Source organism: Phoenix dactylifera, chromosome 15, assembly GCF_051530095.1.
Source record: "Phoenix dactylifera cultivar Ajwa chromosome 15, Ajwa_hap1_PhDact_Kaust_v1.1, whole genome shotgun sequence".
In the NCBI taxonomy this organism is placed as follows: Eukaryota; Viridiplantae; Streptophyta; class Magnoliopsida; order Arecales; family Arecaceae; genus Phoenix; species Phoenix dactylifera.
In genome coordinates this window covers 22,255,452-22,266,869 of record NC_143204.1, presented here as the reverse complement: position 1 = coordinate 22,266,869, position 11,418 = coordinate 22,255,452, and the positions used below count along the sequence as shown (strand labels likewise).

The following is an 11,418-nucleotide window of genomic DNA, read 5'->3' as shown; positions in this document are numbered from 1 at the left end:
GGGTCCAATTTGGAATTTAGACCCGGGGGCGACCACTGGGCCAGGAAGGCTTGGCGAACGGCGCTGTCGGGACGCCCCTGGGCTGCAGGCCTTGGACAACAGTTGCCAAGGCCTGAACCTACTGCACCAGAGCATCAAACTGCTCCGGCCGAACTTGGGGAGTCGAATCGGCCGGAGGGGGTGAGTTCTGGACAGAGTGTCCAGGGCTAGGCGGAGGACGTCGAGAGGCATTTGAAGCTCCCTTGCTTCTCAGCTTCATGGTCGCGACTCGGACCCTTCCTCTAGCGCCAACTGTTGCTGGAATTTGGACCCGGGGGCGACCACTGGGCCAGGAAGGAGGAGCTCCAGGAAGGCTTGGCGAATGGCGGCGATCCGGCAATGTGCGACGTCCTCCGGGAGACCTGCAAGAGGTCGGTGGCCGGGGTTTCCGGCGCCGGCCCTCCGATGCTTAAGTCAGAGGGGGCAAATGTATGAATGAACTGTAGCCGTAAATAGTCAGAACTCCCCCCCCCCTAAAAATGGAGAAATTCCCCTTTTATAGAGGGGCCTGGGTTACCTGTGATGTGATAGGGCGAAGGTACTGCCGTATGGTTGGACGTACAGTGGGAGTTAATGCTCGATCGTGTAAATCAATGCTGTCTTCGTAGGAGATCAGGCCTGAGTCTTTGAATTACTACGGAACCATGCTGTCGTTTATGGCCAAGTAGGTTTGCCGTGTGGAGCTAAGCATTCGTAGACAACAGGAGCCATGCGTCTTAATTGTTGAGTGAGCCATACAAGCCACATGCCTGCAGAGGTCACATGCATTGATTGTCGAGTGAACTAGGCGTTCGGAGAGGCCATACGCTTTAATTGTTGCGTGAGCTAAATGACTGGGGAGGCCATACGCATCGATTGTTAGTAAGGATAGGGCACGATTCGTGGGAGAATACGATAATGGCGATTTACCGCTCGAATGCTTCCTAGTCGGAGGAGCCGCTTGGGCACTTTCAAGCCCTTCAGGATCCACTCGGCCACCCCTTACTCAGAGGGATGCCCGGTCGCCTCCTGCTCGGAGGGATGCCCGGTCGCCTCCTGTTCGGAGGGATTCTCGGTCGCCTCCTGCTCGGAGGGATGCCTGGTCGCCTCCTGCTCGGAGAGGTGCCTGGTCGCCTCCTGCTCCGAGACAACCTTTTTCCCCCCAACATGAAGTTTCCTCATTTTAGCAATGAATGAAAGGAACTAGTGTGTTTTCTTCATTTGAGACGAATATGCCTCATGCTTCAATACTGCAGTCTACTTGCTCCGTTATACAAATCTGACTGAATTCAGGTGGAAAAGGCTTTTGAGATGCCAAGACAGGCTATGCTGCATTGTAGATTTGAAAGGGAGTGCTCTTTCTTATGTATCTTGCCGTGCTCCTGTTATTTGAAGGTGATAAGTTCTCATTTAGTGAGGTGAAATCCCCGATTAACAGGTCTAGTGCTGAAGATGAGTGGTAGTTTGAACCATAGGTCCTAATGGTGTAATGCTGAGTTCCACCAAGCAGCAGCTACTACTGCTCGAGTATTTTGATTTAGTGCGTTGCTTGTTTGTCTGACTATGATATCCATAGGGTACTTGGCTATGGATGAAATATACTGTTTGAAAGATATGCTGCTGGATTAACTGAGGTGTTTCAGCTCTGATCACACTAATGTATGTGATTTGGAATTTATTTTGTGGAAGATCACTGACCATGGTACCTGATATGTTTTTGTTCTTTCCTTCTTTTACCTTATATTTACTATGTAATTAAAGGTTTCAGGTTACATTACCAGTTCATGAATGGGACTTACATGGAATAGCTTGCATTGGGAGCCTGTTGTAAGCGGAAAAAGAGAAGGATCGTTGCTGGCTGGGGAGAGAAACTTGACGTTATAGGGGATGCAATGATCATTCAATCTCAGAAAAGTTTTCTGTTTCTCCTTACGAGGCGATTTTTTTCATATCTCTGAAAATTTGGAAATGGTAATCCCAGCCTCTCCAAGCCATGCAACTTTGATCCCGGTGGCTATACCGTTGGAGGTGAAGATGCCGGATGGCCTAATTTCAGGTTGCTTTGAGTAACAGTAGTTTTGAAAAAGATAGCCGTTCTGCCGGCTATGTAGCATCATAAATGATGGTGCTAAATGGTAATGCAGCAGCAAATAATCAGGTTAGAAGGTGCCAACTTATGTTGCTTGTAATCTCTCATAATTTTACTCGATGCTTAATATCAAATCCTGCCTTCACCAGGTTTGCAGGCTTAGAGGTGTTTGGGAAAATACTGCATCTTATGTTAGAATAAGAAGGTTATATTGGAAAATATTCTTAACTTGAACTAAAATAGACATGCAACGCAACTCTCTAGAACTCTCATGACCTCCTCCATTATGTTTGATACGGCAACCCGTACTGATTCACCACACACACGGTGTCAGTTACCTAATGGAACAAAAGAGCAAATGAGAAGAAACCTATATCTATCGTATCAATGTAAGAGATTTTATTAATTTGGTCGGTTGGTACCCTGTTTGGCATGCGCTCGAACAGTTGGTACACACAAAGACACCACCCGCATAAAAAGTCAAGCATGAGTCCGTGCCTGTCACGTGCGACAGAGGCGCTCAGCTTGAGGTAAAAGTTTGGGTTGAGTAGTAACTAGTAAGTCGCGTGCCAAGATCCCATAGGAACAGCCCACGCGTGGCCCTGTCGGGAGCCGCCAGACATGTTGACTCAGATGCGACAACCTTCAAAACAAAGCATCCAAATCGAATCTCGCGGTTGCTACTTTAAGAGCTTGCTATCTACCCCACATTGGGCATCATGCTATTTTTTCTCCTTTTATTAGAAAAAACTTGTATCCCCTGCAATAACAGATACCTAGGAGGCTTTTTTTTTTGGTTGAATCGATCAGATACACCAAGCAACTTTCATTTGATTAAAATTTCTTGAGCTAAAAGCTAATCTTCCAGGGTGAAAAGAGTCGTATTTGAAAACATTTAGGCTTAGAATCACGAATGAATGTTCTTCAATACATTAGTCTAATTTATGAACTGGGGGGTTTATACCCTTGGCCACAGCTCTTAACAATTAAAGATTTTTGAAATTGATTCTTGATAAATGAATCTTTAAATATCTGGATCTGATTAATTATACTGCAAGGGGTTAATGCCCCTCTTTCTATCAAAATAAATTATTCTATTCCACAATCAATTCAGCAGATTAAAAACAAACTCACAATAAAAAGAAAATGAACGAACCATATTACAAACAGAGTCGTCATAATCGCCAAAGTAGCATGCCTCATCATTTTGGGTAGCATTACAAGATGAGTAAACTAGGACCTCTATATGACGGTTCATTCGGTCGATTTCTAGTTAAGAGAACCCAATTCACTAAACAAATGCAGACTGCATAGTGTGAGTTTGAAACCAGATTAACCAAACCAGCAAAGCAGCGAATCATGTGATTATGGGCCAACCATCTTAGAGACATGAATAAATGAATGTATAAAAATTAGAAAATGCCCTGCAGGGTCGAAAACATTGGATCTGACTCAAAATAAGTATTATATATTTTCCGAAACAATAAGATCAGCTTTACCGGGCGCACAGACATTTTTGCTCTCATCATTTAATTGAAGGATAGATCAAAATGTTAAAACCACCAAGAGAATAATTCCAATAAGATTATAAAAAAAAAAGTAAAAGAAAGGGAGAGTTTGTGTTGAAGGTTGATGAAAAAGAAAAAAGGCAAGTGAGAGAAAATACACATGGTACTAACAAATGGTTAAGAGTATGTATATTAAAATGATCAACTCATTGAGTCATAATGTCATATGCATTGCACAACCACATTAAACCTAGGTTTGATACACCACCATGCTTTTTACCTACAGTTGTGTGGAGGCTTGGCACTCATGTCACAAAGAAGGGAAACAAAAAATAACTTGGGTGTTAAGCATTGAAAATGACTAATAAAAGATGACAATTTCCAAATGTTTGGCCTTGTGAATCAACCATACAGCAAAATCTCCCCGAAATTGAAGGGTCACAACACTCGTGGCTGCAGAGTTGAACACACCCATACCACATTTAATCACAATCCACCTTTAACAAGGAAACTGGTAATCGATGCTGCTGAATTACCAAGCACATCTCCAAGTGGATCTCAAAGGACCAAACACACCAACTTACAGCTTAAGCGGTGTCTCAGGTGAAAGAAAAGTATGGAACAACACACCAAAAGCAGCTGTCTTTCTTCTCCCCAAGATGGGTTCCATGCATCTGGATCCAGAAGACATGATCTCCACATCACAAGCCAAGTATTGGGACCTTTACCTTGTTTCCTCCTCTTCTTCTCCACTTCCCAATATTTTTGGCCTGAAAACGTCCCCATATAATTGGTCTAGCTTGTGAGTCTCGGAAACCATTTGGCAGTATTTCCCCGAACTGTTCACAGCAAGAACCCACCAAGAATATATGCGTATATATCAATTCATCACATATCTAACTTCATTGCGTTACCAGACAAAATTATCACTAGTTCTGAATTGACACCAACCAGATCCATAGTTGCTGAAGGAACCACCTTTATTGGCATTTCCTTGCACCTCTAGAGAGCAAAAGCTAACCATTTGCCTAGATAGCAAACAGCCAGAAAAAACAAGATATCATCATAAAGGAATCCATAAAACGAACAGAAAACGATGTAGTCACTGTAACCACCATTAACCATATTCTCATTCAAATTTCCATCATCCACCACACCCAATAAAAACTGCAGCTCGGATGCAGCCTTCTCCCTCCCATCTTTATGGCCTAATAATTAGCCCAGCCTATGAGAAAACTACCAGGAAGAATCAAGCATGGGACAAATGCACAAGTCCCACCAAGTCCACAATCTACCACAGCATCAAGAGGCGCACACAACAAAAGAAGCATTCAATCAGTCCTCAGAGATACCCAAAATGTCATCAAACAAACATCAAAATCCAAGTACTCAAAAGCAGAGAGACTTCACAAGGCAACAGTATATAAACTCGATACCTAAAGGTACTTTTGTAAACCATAATTCAATTCAATTGATTGCAGCCGGCAAACATTTCTGGTCCTCCAGATCCTCCAATGACAACAATTCCTGCAAAAAAAAAAAAAAAAAGATATGAAAGAAAACGCACTTCTTCATGAAGTTCAATATGCGGAGTTAGCAGGGCTTAAGAAACCCAACATGACCATGGGAATGCTTACCTTATCATTATTCACAGAAAACCATTATCCCTCAGTAAATGCTGCTCTCTGTGGGCAGGTCATCAAAACTCCAAAGATTCAGAGGGTTCAGACCATCCTGAGCCACTTCACAGCTGAAGAGGCTGTCAATTGACTCATATGTGCTCCCCTCAAGATAAGGGATCTGCAGGAACTTCATATATGATTCATAGGCAGATAGCTCCTCAGAAAGTTTCAATGCAGAGTTTTCCTCTGCTGGTACTGCCTCACCAGATTGGCTTTTCAGGTTCTTCTGGGGTCTACCATGCTCCAGGAATCTGGATTCATCACCCTCAGTTATCATAGGAGCAAGAACTGATGTGATCTCGGGATTCTTGGTTTCATGTTCCCATCCGAAATCTAAACAATCAATAGAGTTGCTTCCCTGATCAGAGAGAAAATTTAAAAACCCAGTGCCCCCGGAAGGTGGAGAAGATTCTAGCAAGGGAAGGGAATTCATGTACTCGGGCTTTGACTTCTGCTCCTCTGACAATGCTGGTTTTGGTGCTTGCAAAGTTGGTTTCTGGTTGCGTTTTTGGGCACTCGCAGGTGCTTCAGGGAAGTTCACTTTAGCTTTCTTGCCCCGGATACGACGAGCTTCAACATCATAAGCTCTTGCAGCTTCTTCAGCAGTGTTGAATGTTCCAAGCCAGACACGAACCCCTTTGTGGGGATCTCTGATTTCAGCTGCCCACTTGCCCCACGGACGCTGGCGGATTCCTCTGTATTGATTCTTTCTCTTCCTTTTTGTTGATCTAGCTGCACACCCATTGAATTCTACTGATTTTAGAGTGGTTGAACCCTCTGCAGTCCATAGAGAACATAAGAAAAGACACAAAAGTAACATGGACAGGAAAATTTCCTTTTAACAGATCTCAACTATCTGATATGTAATTTAAGAAGAAACAAACCATTCCATATGAAGTTCGATCACACATAACAGATAAAAAACAGAGTTTAATATCAGAGGAATTTTTATAAAATAACAACTCCATTCTGCTACTCTCCCATACCGTGACTGATGAACCAGAAATAGAGTACAATCAACCAAAGATGTATGCCAGCAGTAATAAAAAATTAAGTAGCGGACAACATCCCATGCCACTTCCATGCACAAAAACACATCAATTTCACTTTCCTTTCCCGTCAATAACAAAATTCCAGAAAACATAGAAGGCCTGATGTTATTTGTCCACACAAAAAATTGCACCATATTTTTTTATATCCACTTTTGCAATAGCCGATGCAAGAAAATGCGACTCATTAATTAATGACAATAAGAGTGCAGATCCATTCACTGTTCCATAGAATCTCATAATTTAGACATTCACTTTCATGGGATCAACAGAAAGATAGCCATAATAGAATTAATAATGAGTCATGTGAGTTTTCAGTTTCCACTCTCCAATTCAATCACTGATTATTTTTATTTCCTCTTTGCAGGAACAACCTGACACAAATTATAGCCTACCTCTAACATTTTTACGATAAACAACTTAGTTAACATTGATCTTTGACTCTGATTTTCCAGCTATATCCTACGAAAGCCAATATGCTAAAAACACCTGCAATTCTGTGTACTTGTAATTTCTCACTAGTAGATCATCTCTTTATTGGATAATTCATTTAATAGAAACCTAAATTAATGAAGAACAGCAAAGTCCAGATTACAATCCTGAAACCATAAAATAGACCTTGACAAGGCAAAACCAGCAGTAAGACAACAACCATATACCACTCCAAACAACAGAACAATATAATGACTATAAAAAAAGATGAAATCAAAGAAATAAATTGTGGGAGAGGAGACAAAATCAAACATAAGATGGTGAATACATAACTAAAAGGGCAGATTAATTTGGGTGATACTTTGTATATTTAAAGATGAAGTACCACGTAAGTTATAAGCAATATATCACAACAAAAATGATATCCTACTTAAGTCTTCAGCCAAAAAGGGGACAAATGGAAACAGAAGTCTGAAAATAAGAATATTCATATATACACGCATTTTGAAATAGGGAAGTTTTTAGTTTTAATTAAGAGAAATTAAGGGAGGAAGCAAATATTTGTTTAGCAAAAGATTCAGCATAAATTCAAAAAGATATATTAATAACCAAGAAATTTATAGGGGTAGAAGCCCAAAAGGGCAATACCCATGAAGTACTATTATATCTCTGGTTCAAATATGATTTTTATTTCTGGCACCTGTTCTTCTCGGAAAGAACCTCTACAATATAAACCAATTTTATGGGATCTATTCTAACCAAAGTTTTTTTTTTCCCGTGAAATAAAGGCTAAAACGGAGAACCATCAAAACTCTTACTCAAATCCTAAAGGAAAATAGTTAATAAGGAGAAAATCCATTAGAAGGATTTTTATTTCTTTTTTTTTCTTGAAGAAAATCCATTAGATGAAAATAGTTAACAAGGAGAAAAAATACTACCCAAAAAAAATCAAATCCACAAACAACAATAGCAAGCTAACAAGAAGAAGGAATCCCTGAAATTATCCCAAGCTCTCGCCGAGCAACAAAGAAAACGTCAAGAACAAAACCCATTTCGCATAAATCTCCAACAAATAGGAGAAAAATTCGGGCGTAACAAACTAGAATTCACAGCATAACATCATAAGCTACAAAAAACATGGAAATGGCCAAAAGAACAATCAACTCAACAGAGCCTCTCAGTTTACCTCCAGAGAAGGGGGCCTTGGAGACGAAGGCGGAGGGCTTGACGTCGATCTCCTCCTCCTCGTCCTCCTCGGACTCGTCCTTGAAGTCCTCGAAGTCGGCCTCGAAATCGTCGTCGAACTCCACCACCTCCTGCTTCCGGCCTTTCTTCTTTCCACCGCCGCCACCGCCCTTCTTGAAATTTGGCCAGAGGGAGTCGGCGGTGAGCCGGCGGCCTCCCGCCGGCAGCGGAATGAAGTCAGAGATGATCGCACCACCACACATCTCGAAGCTCAAAGGCGACGCCTTTTTGGGTCTCTGTTCTGAGAAGACGAGAAAATGAGAAGACGAGGTTTGGGGGGTTTGGAAACGAGATAAAGAAGGGAAGAGGGGTTTTTTGTGGAAGGGATTTGGAATTTTGGACGGGAAGGTGGGGGAGTTGCCTCTCCCTCTTTCTATATAAAGGATGAGTTTAGGAGGGAAAAAAAAAATGCCAGCTGTTAGGGACGGAAGGAAAGGCGGTTGCGTGTGGATTAGTGTCCAGCGTCAACTGGATGGTGGGTTTATTGCGAAGTGATACCAAGAATATTAAATAAGTAGGAATATGATAATAATAAGTATAATAAATAAATGTTATAGAAATATTATTCCAAAATTCATGAATAAAATTGCTCGCCTTAGCACAATTGTCCAAAATTTTGGAACTAAAAATAAATTTGTTTTTAGTTTTATTATTTTTTTTGTTTTGAGATAGAAAATATAAAATAAAATAATACTAACTCATTCTTAATAAGTAGAAACATGATGTTGATATATGTTACTGGAACACTTGCATGAGAAGATAAACAAATTTATTCACACAATAACTTAATTTACTATTTTCATTAGCTTTTTTTGTGTGCATAGAATTGTTATACTTGTGAATATATCTAATTCTTTAATGTTTTTTGAGAGTATAGTATTATTTCTTTGATTAGTTGAAATTACTAGAATCCTCTACCAGCTTTCGATCTAAAAAATGCTAATATGGAAGATTTTTTTGGGGGAAAGGCCAGAGTGGATTGATATAGATTGAATTAAAGAATAAAATAGAATAAAAGTTAAGAAAAAGGGATATTGCAGTTATAGATTGAATTATGGAATGAACAGGACGAAATTAATTATCATGAAAGAATAATTATGCATAATGGTGATTTTTTTTTTTTTTGGAAAAAGGGAGAATGGAGAGTTGCAAAAAAGGCTTCAGGTTTCTTTAGAAGAAAACAAAGAAAGTTTTACATGGCATATTGCTTATTTTAGGGTTTTGACTATGATTAGATTAAAAATCAGTCATCTATAGAAGCATTGGAAGATTTTCCTTGGCATGCAATCTAGAATTTAGATGTAGACGTTACCATTATATTCTAGAATGGGTTGAGTGTAGTCAAATTTTAGAAATCGGAGACATGTCGGGTCAAACATTTCTAGGCTCCTTTGACATTATACATGTTGGGTCAAAGTCGTCTTCGATTTCACCACCTCATGCTTCCGCCCCGTCCTCCTGCCCCCGTTGTCGGCGCCCTTCTTCAGGGCCGGCCACAGGTGGTCGGCCGTCAGCCGCCGGGTCCCCACCGGCCTGAGGTCGGCGATGATCGCTCCGCCGCACATCTCGAAGCCCAAAGGCGACTCCTTTTTGGGTTTGGTAGGAGAGAAGGAAAGGAGTCTTGTCGTAAGCGGAGTTGGACGGGATAGTTGGGGGAGAGGGGGCGAGAAGATTGAGAAGATTATCTCTTACATTATTCTCACTGCTTATGAATCCTTTTTATTTTACTAAAAATAAATCACAATGATAACAATCGTAGAACCAAGTGATAGCAGACATTTCAAAAGAATTTGTTGTCTTGCATTGAGGAGTGGATCAAAAATTAAGAATAAATAATAAAATTTTGAAAATGGGATAGTCGGCAGTGGTGATGAATACTTTTTGGTCAGAAAAAACTAGAAAAACGTCGAACGTTAATTTATGACTACGTTGGTTCAACTTATTTAGATGCCATTTAAGGGTAAAGATTAGATTCATCAGTAGCACTGGGATCATTTGTCATTTTACTATTGTTACAAATTTAGATGATCTGTGTAATAATTCTCCTGATATGGATATATTTATAATTAGTATTTAGACTTTGATCCACTTTGATCGTAATGAAAGAAGATTCTGTATTTGGCTTTGGTGCAACCAGGCTTGGATATGGATCCGTTGATAATTGTAAAAACTAAGATTGTCCCTGTGCAACATGTATTGAAATATGGAGTGTGACGTCTTCGATTATGCTGTCTATGCATGTGTTCCGAGAGGCGAACAGAACGGCTACTGATTGGATCGTCTTCTTTACTGCTCATCATTTTAGAGAGATTTTTTTGAACCCACTTTGTATCTGTTCCTCCATCTTTGTGAATTATTTTGTCTTTTGACTCTGAAGGCAGTGCTTACATGAGACTAGTATGAGTTGCCGATGTACCAAACAAATAAAAAAATACCGAGAGTTTGATCAGGAGGCTAACAACGGGACAAAATAGGCAGGGAATCCACTAAGGAATAAGGATGGTGGAGTGTGACCCATCACCACGGGGTCTGCTTGTTTTGGTGTCCCTTAGTTGGAGTCATTGAAGGATTGTCGCAGATGCACGAACCTAAAAGGTTCCACTGCAGTTGAACGCAACGTTATACCTAATCATACATCATTCTTTTTCATGCATTGTGTCCCTCATCTTCTTGTACGTAGATGAGCGTGATGGACATGTACTGGGACGACTTACCTATAACTTATCAGCAGCCGTCCGTAAAAAAAGTTATATCAGTGAGGTATAACATGGTGGTGTCACATTATTAGAACCATATTTCCAGGAAGAATATAGCTGCAACCAACTTGACATGACCCTGAGTTGGTTGGGTTCTGATCCCAAGCCTTCATTTCATTCTTAACTTAAGAGCCTCTTTGTTCAATTTGTGATGGGTAGCACAAAAAGATTAGATGTTGGCATTATCGGTTGGTTTTTCTTTAACTTTTGGGATCAATTTTCTGCAAAAGCATAGAGGTGGGCTTGCTAAGATATTGCATTCAATATTATTTTTAGAGCTCTATCTCTATTTTTCTAGTATTATAGTGGGGATTCTTGGAGTGGCTCCATCATTGAAGTCCGACTCCACCATGAACTCAGGAAAACATGCACTCACCTCTCTTTTATTTCCTCTGCAGAGCACTCCAATGTCAACAGAAGTGCTCCATTCGGTTTGGTGGGGGTTGGGGTTGCACACTATAACGGGATAACACATTATTTAAAACCCTGATTGGATTCTTGATGACCTTCGGATTAATGTGATGCCTCCACAATGTTTATGCTGCGATGATTGCCGATGATTTGCTCGCATACTTCTTTCGTTTAAACCATGGCATCGATTTTTCCCTTTTCTTATATTTGTTTTCCTTCCTCGGCTCT

The 11,418-nt window shown here is 40.6% G+C and overlaps 1 protein-coding gene across 5 annotated transcripts; it reads right to left on the bottom strand.

The window, feature by feature from the left end:
• Nucleotides 1-3,781: 3,781 nt before the first annotated feature.
• On the bottom strand, nt 3,782-8,470 carry LOC103714826 (ethylene-responsive transcription factor 1-like). 5 transcript variants are annotated; one of them, XR_015973728.2, is made up of 5 exons: nt 7,965-8,369; nt 5,253-6,029; nt 5,052-5,142; nt 4,567-4,906; nt 3,782-4,454 (listed from the first exon to the last, which is right to left on the bottom strand). XR_015973728.2 is itself a non-coding variant. In XM_008802250.6 (3 exons), exons 1-2 carry the CDS (start codon nt 8,224-8,226, stop codon nt 5,284-5,286), a joined length of 1,008 nt encoding a protein of 335 aa, XP_008800472.1. In that variant the 5' UTR covers nt 8,227-8,470; the 3' UTR covers nt 4,940-5,142; nt 5,253-5,283. The 5 variants fall into 5 exon arrangements, 2 of the variants coding, with proteins under 2 accessions (XP_008800472.1, XP_008800471.1); XR_015973727.2 differs by having other exon boundaries at nt 3,782-4,906; nt 7,965-8,370; XR_605277.6 differs by having other exon boundaries at nt 3,782-4,906; nt 5,253-6,074; nt 7,965-8,367.
• Between the last annotated feature and the right edge of the window lie 2,948 nt (nt 8,471-11,418).